This window comes from Pollicipes pollicipes, unplaced genomic scaffold (assembly GCF_011947565.3).
Source record: "Pollicipes pollicipes isolate AB1234 unplaced genomic scaffold, Ppol_2.1 Scaffold_4219;HRSCAF=4965_pilon_pilon_pilon, whole genome shotgun sequence".
In the NCBI taxonomy this organism is placed as follows: domain Eukaryota; kingdom Metazoa; phylum Arthropoda; class Thecostraca; order Pollicipedomorpha; family Pollicipedidae; genus Pollicipes; species Pollicipes pollicipes.
Genome location: NW_023596448.1, coordinates 7658296 through 7671255, shown reverse-complemented (window position 1 = coordinate 7671255; position 12960 = coordinate 7658296). Strand labels below are relative to the sequence as shown.

The 12960-nt window shown below is 54.0% G+C and overlaps 1 protein-coding gene across 1 annotated transcript; it reads right to left on the bottom strand.

Moving 5' to 3' along the window:
• Positions 1–4677: 4677 nt before the first annotated feature.
• On the bottom strand, positions 4678–12201 carry LOC119095746 (serine protease filzig). Its single transcript, XM_037218599.1, has 6 exons — positions 11740–12201; positions 11541–11688; positions 10194–11114; positions 7846–8306; positions 7002–7133; positions 4678–5690 (listed from the first exon to the last, which is right to left on the bottom strand). Exons 1-6 carry the CDS (start codon positions 12199–12201, stop codon positions 5517–5519), a joined length of 2298 nt encoding a protein of 765 aa, XP_037074494.1. The 3' UTR covers positions 4678–5516.
• Positions 12202–12960: the final 759 nt, after the last annotated feature.

Genomic DNA, 12960 nt, shown 5'->3' with positions numbered 1-12960 from the left:
GAAGAAACAAATTATTTTAACCTACCCTAGTGGTTAAATCTTTGAACTAGCGGTAAAAAAATTATCTTCAATCGCAGAATTTTAGATAAAAATCGCGCTGCTCTTCCCGCCAAGCTCTATCCTTCTTAGTTCGGAAACCGCTGGGGAATCATGTCGACCCCCTTATCATTCTACGGCATGAAAACCGGCGAATCAGGGCGAGGGTTTAATTATTAGAGAGAATGTTTCAAGCTTAAGATATTGTGGCAAACATCATATTTAATGGAATAGGCTGGCTTTAGTTGCTATGGGTTTTCTTCACATGCGTGATTAACTTATTATCACTTGTGTCACATTTCACAGCGCTCCCGCTCAGTTTTTTTCGTGAGGCTATCATCCTCTCCTATGGTCCTGCGAGGTTAACTACCGACTTTTTGACCTGCGGTCACACAAAACTGAGGCTTGATAAGAATAGACTTACAGACTTGCATTCACAAATTTGAAGATGGCTCGGTGAAGCTGCTTTGTTACAAGGTTTTCGTCACGCAGCATGTTAGTACATTGCTAACCCCACTTCCGTCACATTGTTTCATCGAAATGCATGCAATAGCTGACTATTTATCTTACCAGTTACCTCAGGTGCTGCTTTCGTCTCGTGCGGAGCAGCTGGTCGCTGGTTATTAAGACGGAGCGACTGGCGCCTTATTCTTTGATCGTGCTCTGATCCCACTACATGCCACCGTGCAGCCCTTCTGTGAGGTGAGAGGAGACGATTTCATCAAAATTGCATCGGTTTAGGCGTTGATGATGTCGGTTGCAATGCTGCATAATGCAAAGATTGCAGCTTCAATATAAGCTAGTATAATTCAAGACCTCTCACTTTGGCGGGTTTGGTGTCTAACCAGCACGCATGTTTGAATCCGTGGTTTAAGTAGCATGGCATACTTAAATGCACTGCGTCGCCTTAAAAACAGCAAAAATATCCAATTAATCTTTTTTACTTGCTATGCCTGGAGCAGGAACTATAACTGGTATAAAATAGAGCGAGAGGTTCGATACCAAGGTACCTGATGTCCGCTGCGGGTTGGGCTTGTGGCGTCCTCTTCGATTCCCATCAAGGTAGTTCCTTGAATGGCACGTATAGGTGGCGCTGCTAGATTGGAAAACTACGGCGAACTTCGGTGCATTGCTGCCTAAAGAGGAGCAATCCCTCCCAAATGATGCGGTGCAACACTGAGACAAACATAATAAAAGTCTGATCACACTGTACTAGACGAAACCCTTCGCGAATTAAAGCAAGTTTACGCTCCAAGCTCCACCACAGTCGTCCATGCACATTCTCCGCGCTCGCTAATTTCACCCGCGAGACGTCTGTGCCAACAGAGATATACTTCATGTGAGCTCCACATCACCAAGCAGGGGAGGTGGGTGGTATCCCCTGCCTCCAGCCACCCAAGGCTCGTGGTTGGCCGGAGAACATATCATACTTTATTGGGGTAAACGGCCCCAACCTGACGCCATAAGATGCAGGTGCAAGATGCAAGATTTCCCATGCTTTTGCCCGCTGGCCACACAGATAGCTTGGCTGGCTTTCATGATGGTCACTTTCCCGTGATAAAGGGAAACGATTATTCTCAGCTTGGATTGGTTCCGGATGCATTCTGCATGGCACCTAGCTCAGAATGTGTTCAAGGCCCATTTGTCTTTAAAAGCCTTGCATATTGGTGCAAAAAATTCGCAATTATTTGTAATTTACTCGGCTGTTGCTTAGTTGGGTGCCATTCATGTTGTTTGCTACAAATCTATTATGGCACCGCCAAACAATTGGGAGAAAAAAATATTGGGAAGCCTTCAGCATCTATATAACATCAAAAACATTTATGTAAAATCAAAGGCCAACTGCATACACCGCGGCACTCTGAGCGTTCATCTCCGATCTAATCTTTTGCGAGCCCAAAAGCCAAGGCGCTTGTTAGCTATCTTTGACTTCTCAAACTGGCAGCATTTAGTCACATATCCATATAAATATGCCATAAATTTGAGAACGTAGGGGCACGTACCTCCGGGCGCTGCTTCTCCTCCATCACTTCATTTTCGATGTAACGGCACATCCCACGGCCGGGTATTCTATTTTCTCTTCGTAACATCTCACCGAATGTGTCAAGATGCTTTCTACATGATAGTTCTACGTCTCGGCAAGGGCGTACGCAGGATTTCACAGTGGGGGAGGGTGGTACAGCTCAAAAGGTTCTCTGAAATCCGAGTTTAGTGCAACGTACGCGCGCGTAGTTTCCTTCGAGCCGTAAAGCAAAACGGTATGTTATCCATCATCTCTTTGATGCATGGCCACATGTAATCTGTAGCTGTGAATGTTTTTAGTCGCATGCCCATCACATCGGGTCAGAAGCCAGCTGATGTTTCGTCTCTGAAAGTGTTCGTCATCCGCCTGTCATGCAGAACACATCGCCGTTTCCACGCAGAGCCCTAAACTATTAAGGCGCCGCGACTGATCCTTGAGAAAGTTCTCAACCGTTCCAGGACAGCGACCATTTGAACCAGATCGCCGTCTGATCCAGCTGCACCACTGCCGCCTCCGTCTCAGTGCCCACACCACCTGATGCAGCCTTGCAATGCGGTCAACGCCCCACGATCTAGGGCCGGCGTGCGGATTAATTGCGTTTCTGCAGTGTCTGCAAGGCCGGACTGAAACTCGTCTGTTTAGTGCTCTCGTGGGAAAGTGTCCACGGAAATTTGGCATGCAAAGTCATCGGGATCAACCACCTGCACGCTGGCTGCCGGTCAAACCTTCAATTTACATACGGGCGGGAGCTGAGCCTCTTATTTCGTAAACATGAGATTCCGAAAAGCCTACCATATAAAATTATTGAACAGTCATCGAATATCTTTTTTAGAAATATTTTGTTTTCTTAAGACCTTTCTAAAAAAAATTTAGGCGTATTAACATATTTTCGAATGACGTTAGTGCCACAGTTCTTGCTAACCACTGATTGCTTCATGAACACCGAAATCGTCATGCACATGGTGCAAGATATGGGACAATTTTGCCCAAGTCGGTTCAATGGTACCAGCCAAGCGTATTCATCAACCACCTGCAGACTTCACCATTATTTGTATAAGCCCCCGTTCATTCTGTCCTGATCGCGAGACATTTCCTCTCACTTAAATGCGCTTGGCATCTGGGAGCATAATGGTTCGAAATGTTCCAAATCAACAGCGCACTTAACTTCTCATTCTAAACATTTGGAAATGCATGAATGCTTCAATAACAGCGCGCGTGACTTATGACTGCTCTGCATGACAGGTTGACGTAGCAATTTTCTGACCAATGGGCCGTGTTTGGCTGACGTCTAAAACATCATACATTTCTCTCAACTGCTCTACATGCACAAATGATCAAATCACCACCTGTTTGTCGTTATTACCCGCACCCACGTTTGCGTGTCCTGACGCTGTTGTTTAACGCGCCTCAGCGATAGCGACAGTCGGAGCGCTGCAGTGCGCGAAGGGGATTCTCTGCAGAGATGAAAACGCCGAGGTATGCACCGTTAGCGCGTGGAGTGCCTCCTCCACTTCCTTCGCTCCTTTGGTTGCGCTCCTTCTGCAAGAGCCTACGGCGCATGCGCCGGGTCCAATCAAACGTCGATGCAAGCCTGTTCAGGTTCGCGGGTCGCCTTCCATTCATGGTCCGTGCCACCACCATGGTGAGTGACCTTGTACGATAAAGTCTGTAATGTACCATGCGGTAGCCCAAAGCACCTTGCAGCCTGGAATCCGGCGGTGACCACGCGGAAGTCGCTTCGTGCGAAGGATCCGTCTCATTTCACGCCGTTCACACCATTACAGTCGCGGACAATGCCCCGTAGTGCGGCGGCAGGATTTGAGAGGACGCCGACAGCATTATTAGGCATGACTGTGACCCCGAAACCAGTCACAGAGTCACGGCATGACCCACATACCATGTGACCGCCTGGTGGGGGCAGGCACCTCGGACGGCGCTGACACTCGGCAGTCAGCTGAGCCGTACGCTAATCCGGGGGAATGGCGTCAACGGAGAGTATTTTGCGGTTCGACGCTGTCGCTGCTGGAGCCAATCCTAAGTACAAATCGCAAGTTAGATGATCTTATGATATAGAACTTGCACCCGTCGAACACAATAGTCCCATGGCGTGCGCGTTTGGACTGTTGCGAAGCCAACTACAATGTAAAAGTATGCGATTCGCCACGTAATAACATCCACGAGTAACGGGTCTCCGATCGTTACCTGTCGCTTTCTCTCTGCTGCCAGGCTGTGCCCGCGCTGCTGACTGTCCACATTTCCGACGTGCACTTCTGAAGCAAATAGCGGTGCGTCTAAGCGCACCGCTATGGTTCTGCATCGTGGTACCACAGTTGAACCCTGCAACCTCTGCAGGATTCCATATGTGGTTTGCGTCTGCGTCTTGAGCAGGCATAGGGATAAGTTGAGACTTGTTTCTGGGTCTCGAGTTGCAAATATTGACAACTGTGAGTGGGTTTAAATGAAAGGATTCGCAATAAGCCTCTCCTGGTCACTCACACGGACCAACATCACAGGCCAACCCTCCGAGCTCAGCACATATTTACTGCAGAGCAGGGCAATGCTGCCATTAAAGTATCAAAAAACGGTATAAATAAATGAAAACTTTACTTCATATGCATCATGTAATAAAATAACGTAGATCAACAGTGATACACAGCGTCATTACGGTAACAGGCCCAGCCACATATCATTGGAAACGGTACAACAATTGAAACTTCCGCACACATGCTGAATGTCATTGTATGGTCCTACATGGCAAGATCCGAAATCAATTTCAATCAAATGCTGTTCCTCACTCAAGTCTCCAAGTCTCTTCTGCAGCTGCAGAAAACAAATATTCAAGAACTGAGAAAACATTCGTCGCGCGGAAGAATGGTCCTTAAACAACACGAGCTATTCAACTAACGAATTCATATCACGCACCACATACGTTCATAATTTACGACTTTGTATAAAACGTATACATCACGAGCATCGAAGCAGCGTAAGTAATCTCACCAGTCTCGAGTAGAAATACTCTAATACAGACCCAGCCTATGCACTTGAGCAATGCACAAACGCAAGCCGCCGTGATTACACAGCGACTGTGCAATCACCGTGTCTCGTTTGTAGAAATCCCGTAGCTCGCAGGCCGCGGGCTACAAACTGTGTCTACAACACGCAAAACCCCTGACCACCGACCTTTGACAGTCGCCAGTGGCGCTGAGCACCGCTTGCAGCACGCTCGCGGGTAGAGGGTGCTCAGAGTGGCACTACCAGACCGCTGTTGTTCTCGGAGTGGCACCACCAGACCGCTGTTGTTCTCGGAGTGGCACCACCAGGCCGCTGTTGTTCTCGGAGTGGCACCACCGGGCCGCTGTTGTTCTCAGAGCGGCACCACCAGACCGCTGTTGTTCTCGGAGTGGCACCACCGGGCCGCTGTTTTTCTCAGAGCGGTACCACCAAGCCGCTGTTGTTCTCAGAGCGGCACCACCAAGCCGCTGTTGTTCTCGATCCAGTCGAGGTAGGCGGTGACGCGCGAGTAGACGGCCGGCATGCCGACGTCACAGCCCAGAGCGCTGGTGATGCTGCTGACGCCCACCAGGGTGTAGCGGCCGTCCCTGCGCACCTGCAGCGGTCCGCCAGAGTCGCCCTGCCGCGCGTGAGGTCAGCAGCGGGTCAACAGCAGGTCACGGACGGGGGCACACACAGGAGGGGTGACTGGGGAAAAATTTGCTTTCTTTAACCCCGAAGCTGCAGAAAACCGTGTTGAAAAAATATTTTGTTGACATTGTCGGACCGGTGGAAGCCCTGTCCCCAAGGTTTCTTAGGCTGCGCGGGGTTATATCCATGTTGCAGGACTGGAGCAGAATGACGGAGAGGAAGCACACACAGTCAAGGCATATGTCACATAGGCGTGGGCAGAATGCCGGGCAAAGCAAAAGTTTGAGCAGGCGAAGACTGCCGACCACAAAGTGTCAAACGGCCGAGTGTGCTGACAGCCCAGCACCAGATGAGAACACAAGCAGCCGAAGACTGCCCGCCACAAAGTGTCAAGCGTCCGAGCGTGCTGACACAGCCCAGCACCAAATGAGAACACAAGCAGCCTTCCGTCACGTTCAGCAAACCCGTGGCCGGAACGCTGCGGTTTCCCACATCAGTCTTGTGTACTGTCCGGAGCACAGGAGCCCAGATCAGCATCAGCACTCTGTCCTAAGCGCGGTCAGATAGCGGGCCAACGTGACTCTCATGGCGGAAAACAGGCCACAGGGAAATCTGATCATCTCACGTGTGAAACCAAGGACCCCTAGCTCACCCAAGAAAAAACAACACGGCGACTCTTCCGCTTCCATGCTTTGCTCTCATGCTCTTCTTCTGCAGGACATTTTGATCTGACGTGTTCAGGACCATATCAAGGTCAGACTGCTCAAACAGGGTCAGACAGGGCTGCTTCAGGTCAGACAGGGCTGGTCTAAGGTCAGGCAGGTCAGACAGGGTCAGGTATGGCCGTTTTCAGGTCAGGCAGATCAGACAGGGCTGTTTTCACGTCAGACAAGTCGGACTACTTCCAGTCCAGTGCTGTCCTTAACCGTTGCCAGGGATCCGCATTCAGTGTATGAGGCATTTCACCGACAGACATCACCGTGTAGTCGTTCACACCCACCGCCACGGAGAAACCCACAAGCACTGTGTACAGCGGCGGCTCGAACCCACGACCTCCCGGTCACAAGTCTCTCACTTAACCACTCGGCCACGACGCCAGACCGCCCGTTCTCAAGGTCCAGGGTCGGTTCGTACCTGACAGGGCAGGGTTCGTACCTGACAGGGCAAGGTTCGTACCTGACAGGGCAGGGTTCGTACCTGACAGGGCAGGGTTCATACCTGACAGGGCAGGGCTCGTACCTGACAGGGCAGGGTTCATACCTGACAGGGTAAAGTTCGTACCTGACGGCAGAGTTCGTACCTGACAGGGCGAGTGGAAGCGACCGTGCGTGCAGACCTTCAGCGGCGTGATGTTAATGGGGAACGACGTCATGCAGTCGCAGTTGCTCTTGATGGGCATTTCGGCCCGCTGCAGCACAAAGCTGCCTCCCACCTGGGACCGGAAGATATCATCAAACATCAAACAAAACATTAAGGTACGAACCCTCCACTACCCAGCTGTCGAGATGTCATGTGCTCTCATCCGGTCCGTTTAGGTTTTGCCGCATGTTACCTGGTCTGCGTTAGTCTTGCTCAGTTATATTTGCTCTGATCCGTGTAGGCTTCAACGAATCTTAACTGGCCCGCATAAGTTCCGCTACATTTTACCTGGCCCGTATAGGTCTTATGCTACATTACATGGTACCTGTAGCTCTGTCTTAGGTCAACCGGCCGGCATGGGTATCGTGATACTTCACCCGGCCGGTATGGGTATCGTGATACCTCACCCGGCCGGCATGGGTATCGTGATACCTCACCCGGCCGGTATGGGTATCGTGATACCTCACCCGGTGGGCATAGGTCTTGCTCGGTTCCACTGGTTTTGTAGGTATTATCCCTGTATGGCCCACACCAGCTCACCTGGTCGGTACAGAATATTATGTCATAGCTCGCCCGGTCGGTGTAGGTTCGGCCCTAGCTCGCCTGATCTGTGTAGGTCCAGCCTTAGCTCGCCTGGTCGGTGTAGGTCCGGCCCTAGTTCACCTGGTCGGTGTACGTCCACCCCTGCTTACTTGGTCGGTACAGAATATTATGTCATAGCTCACCTGGTCAGTGTACTTCCAGCCCTAGCTCACCTGGTCGGTGTACGTCTGGCCCTAGCTCACCTGGTCGGTGTAGGTCTTGCCCCAGCCGCATATCTCGCCGCGTGCCTCCGCGAACGTCAGTCCGACCTCAGAGCGGCGCGGCAGGCAGATGGGCCGCACGTGCTCTGACACCGGCACCGGCTCGGGCAGCTCAATCAGCGCCACGTCGTGGTCCTTCGCCAGCCGCGTCCAGTACCGATGCACGCGGTACTGGTTCGCTTCCATCTTCAGCGTGAGGTTGGTCTCCTTGGAGACGTCCAGGTAGCCCATGTGGACGGTGGTGGAGCGGGCGTAATCGACGCAGTGGGCGGCGGTGAGCACCCAGCGGCGCGAGATCAGGCTGCCGGTGCAGTAGGTGGTCTTCTCGGGGCCGCGCGGCGAGTCTGAGATTAAGTACACCACCCAGGGGTAGCTGCCGGGCAGGGCGTCCTCGCCACCGAACACGCGCGCCTGCACGGCCGGCCCGGCCAGGCCGCACTCCTCTGCAACAGGCGGGGGGACAGGTGAGAAGAGGCCCGGCCAGGCCGCACTCCTCTGCAACAGGCGGGGGGACAGGTGAGAAGAGGCCCGGCCTGACCGCACTCCTCTGCAACAGGCGGAGGGACGTGTGAGAACAGGCCCGGCCAGGCCGCACTCCTCTGCAACAGGCAGGGGGACGGGTGAAAACGGGCCCCGCCAGGCCTCACCGCATTACAACAGATGGGAGGCGGTGAACGAGGGCACAACGGTGATGAAGAGGCGCGGAGCATATAGGTGAGGCGAGAGGGGGGAGGGGGCGGAAATGGGACGGAGAGAAGGTGCGAGTGAAAGAGAGCGAAGCACAAGGGAAAAAGAGAGAGAGATGGAGAGGGGGTGGGAGGAACGGAGGAAGGGAAAGACAGACAGACGGACAGACAGACAGGGAGGGGAATTCGGTGCCGTATCGAGATGGATTGGAAAACGGTGCGGAAACTATGCACATGGTCATGTTACGTGTGCAAACGGGCTCCCACCAGTGAGTGAGGATTATGATGATCGTATAAATTGTTATGTTTCCGTCGGAACAACAACAGGTTTGTTGGTGCCGGAACACTTCCTGGATTATCCGTGATGCTAGTGTATCAAAAACAACAGCGGCATGCGGTTCATTGCGCCATTACCACAGCATCAACGCACATAGATCCTTTTCCTCACGAGGATAAATCAGTGTTTCGGATAACGTCCTGGCTTCAAATTTATCTGACAGCGGGAAATTGTCGCGCTCTACAAGCCAGCACGGAAACAGAGCCACTTTTGGGAGTGTCGTTCAGCTGTCGTCAGCTCAGCTGTTTGCCATGCAAATGGCGGCATCCATCGCAATTGGGACTCGCCCGTAGCACAGGGATCCCAAGATAGCTATTTCCTTGGATCGATGCGTTTAACAACAAACGTTTGTCCAAGGGAATTCGCGCATAAATTGCTGAAAGCGCTTCGATTTGTTGACGCGAATGGACAGATCCTTCGCGGGTCTGGAGAGATAAGTCGGGAAAACGGTAAATATTGCGGCTTTTGGAGTGATCTGATATTTAGATTGAATCCTATCACAGCCGGCAATATATATAAACAATGATAACGAATAAGGCGCCCTGGAGCTTTCAAAGTAAGCAGCGTTTAAGTTATGTGCAGACTACGTGCGGCACGATCTATTTAAAGTGCGTACTTTTGAGCTATTATCCGCATGTTGAGCCAGACGTTGGCTCGCAGCAAAGCCTTTCAAGGAGCTGTCGTTTTATGGAAGTCCAATGCATGTTACGGCTGAAAAATGAAATAAGCTCATACCAACAACTAAAAAGCCTTCGGTAGCATGTTTGTAACATACACCCTAAGCAGTCCGGTGCAAATTTAAGCACACTTCCGCGCTTTATTCCTAAATTCCATTTTGAGAGCTTCTGTTTCATCATGTCGTGGATTGACTCAACTTAAAACATCAAACGCTTGTTGGAAACCTCAGGCAGTAGTACACATACATAGCCTGAGAAACGTAAACTGACGCCACACTGTATCCGGGCCGAAGCAATTCGTTAACACGCGGCAGGAAGTCGATTCCGATTCCGAACACAGATGGTCTCTGAACGATTCGTCCAAGGGCGGATCCATGCGGCGAAGGCGTCCTCATCTCCGGTGCCGTTATGACAAACTGCGCGCGGTTATTTGTGGAAGTCGTCCCATAAATTCCGAAATGCGAGCGCGCATAGTGGAGCTGCGGAATGGTTTATGACCCCGAAATGGCTTCTAAAAATGCTGACACGGTCGGCACAAAACGCGTCAAAACGCGTCTGTCGTCTCTTGGTGAGCGCCGTCAACAGAGGATAAGGACCGGCCTCAAAGCCTGCCAATCGGTGTAAACTTACCCTCTTTTTGGAAGCCCTCGGTGACAACCACCTCCTCTGCAACTGGCTGCTCCTCGCCGACATCCACTCTCTCCACCGTCTGGGAGTCGTCTTCTGCAGGCTCGCCTTCTGTTGCGTTCTCCTGGACCACGGTCCCATCGACGAGACCGCCGCCGGCATGATGACCGCCCTCTGCATTGTCACGCACTTCACCTTCACCACCCGAGACGGCACCCACGTTAGCAACATCAAGGACAACCGGGACATCCTCATCGTCCGACTCCTCGCCTTCCAGCCGCGTAAGGACGTCCTCTGCATCTTCGCCGACATCCACCCGCTCGAGGAGCGCCTGGGGGCCGGAGGGAACGCGGGGCGTCGTGGGGAACTGGTCGGGCTGCAGCGGCAGCAGGTGCGTCATGGTCTCACCCCCCGCGGTAGTGGCGCGCAGCGTCACCGCCCGCGGCGTCACCACGTACGGCACCTCCACCACCGGCGACTCGGTCGTGTTGCGGTCCACCGGCCGCCGCTCGAACATCGGCGGGTTGCCCCCGCGCTCCGGGTCGTACTGCACGGGCGTGCGCAGTGGCGTGATGATGTACTCGATGTGCTCAGGCGGCCTGAACAGGCCGAGGTCCGGCTCGCTTTGAGAGACGGCTGCCACTTGATCCTCGGCCACCGGGTCATTGATTCCGTCCAGTGCCGCCTCTGTCTCTGGTGCCACGTCCTGCCCGTTCTTCGTCAGCGCCGGCGTCACCAGCGACGCCACCGTCGTCGTCGCCGTCGCCGCCGTCGGCGTCGCCACGTCCCTGGCGCCCGTCAGGATCCTGGCCTTCAGCAGGTCTGCCAGCGACCTCCTGCGCCGCTGGCCTGGGAACCTGACGCGGCCCTCCGGCAGCCGGCGGGAGGCGCGGTGGCCGCGGGCGCTGCGAGGTCGGTGGGACCCTCGGCCGTTGCGGTGTCGGCCGGGCCGCGCCGGTCGCGGCCGCGCCGTCTCGCCCGGCCCGGAGAGCCGGCGTCGTCCGCGGAATAAGTCGGCCAGCGCCTGCAGCCCGCCGGCCTGGGGTCGCCGCTGTGGTCGCGCGGCGCCGGCGCCCGCCGGTCGGTACCCTGAGAAGCCGAACAGGGGTGCGAGCTGAGTCAGTCCCTCGCTGAAAGAGACAGGGCCGGCCTCCGGACGCTGCTGAGGCTCCTCGTGCTGCTGCTGCTCCTGAGGGTGATGTTGAAAGTGCTGCTGCTCCTGCTGGTGTTGCTGCTGTTGTTGGTGATGGCCGTGCTGCTGCTGGTGGTGCTGGCCGTGCTGATGCTGCTGTTGGTGGTGCTGGCCGTGATGCTGCAGCTGCTGCTGATGCGGCCGTCCGCCCGTCCCACCAGGCGCCGTCTCCTCCACAACTCTCAGCTCGGACCCTGCGCCGACGCTCGCGGGTCCTCCCCCGCCCTGCACCGCCTCGCCCCACACCTGGCACGAGAACCCTCTGCGCTGCACGAACTCGTCCGAGAAGAAGCCCATCTTGAGCGCCTGGCCGGGCGCCGTCCGCTTCGTGAACGGCACGGCGGCGCACTGCGTCACGTCCATGCCGTAGACGGTGTGTGCCCGCCTGTTGACCGCCGGCCCAGGGAACTCGATCATGTCCCCGCTGACGGCGCCCAGCACGCCCGTCCCGAACGTGTCGACGTCGGTGCACACCATGACGACGGCCGTGCCGGGCTCGGCCGGCATCAGCACCAGCTTGCGGCACTCGCTCGGCGGGTACGGGCTAGGGTAGTTAGTGGAGGTGACGGTCAGCGGTTGGCCGGCATGCACGGCGTAGTACTCGTGCAGGCAGGACCCTCGAACCTCGGTGCGGTGCGCCTGGCTCAGGCTGGCGTCGGGCGCCGCCGGCGCCTGCGGCACCAGGTGGTTCTTCAGCAGGCTGAAGAAGTCGATGGCGCGGTCCTTAACGTCGCCGCCGCGGCAGCCGGCGGTGAGCTGTCGGTGGCAGCAGATGTGAACGAACGAGCCGAAGGCCGGCCGCAGCGTGGGAACATGCATGACTCTGGTCAAAAATTACGACGTAGTCGTGCAGTTTTAGGCTTTGTGGTTTCAGTTTTAGGGCCTAGTATGCATGCCGCATCTCATCATTTTGTCTTAAGTCTAGAATGTCGCAGTTAATGTGCCAGACATCAGCGCCGGAGTAGAGATGTCCCGCGGTGCTGTTTTAACACTCTCAGGAAAACATTTTCGCCTCCGCATGATTACCATTTCCTAAAGCAATATTGTCACACGGGACTGTGGGACTCCCAGGCACTGGGATGCGTCGACCCAGCACAACTGTCACAGCTGCTATGCTATGTCAAGGGCACGATGGGATGGATTTGCGTTGCCGTTTTTCTTTTGCGAGCAGTCACCACGAATGTAAGATAACCGCTGGCCAGATTTGCCTAACAGGACAAGCTTCCGTCTGGCGGAAATGAAAACAAGCTGCACCTCAAAAGCTCCTTCAAAACGCCTTTTTCTGTGTCCTGGTTTCAAAAAGCAAAGGAACTGAACATTATTTTTAAAGTAAGTGAGCGTGCGTGTAAACACCTGATCTACATGAGTACTCTGTTCATTATTATTGCAGCCATTTGTGCGTTGTTTCGCCCCAAATGAGTGATTTCAAAGATGATATGATGTAACTAATTGGATTTCCAAACACCGATGTCATTATTCGATCCATGAATATGATCTAGGCATGAGCTAAGGCTGGCTATACCGAGCCCGCATCCAGTGGAAACAACATATGAGATATATGAGACGCCCTCGGCCGGC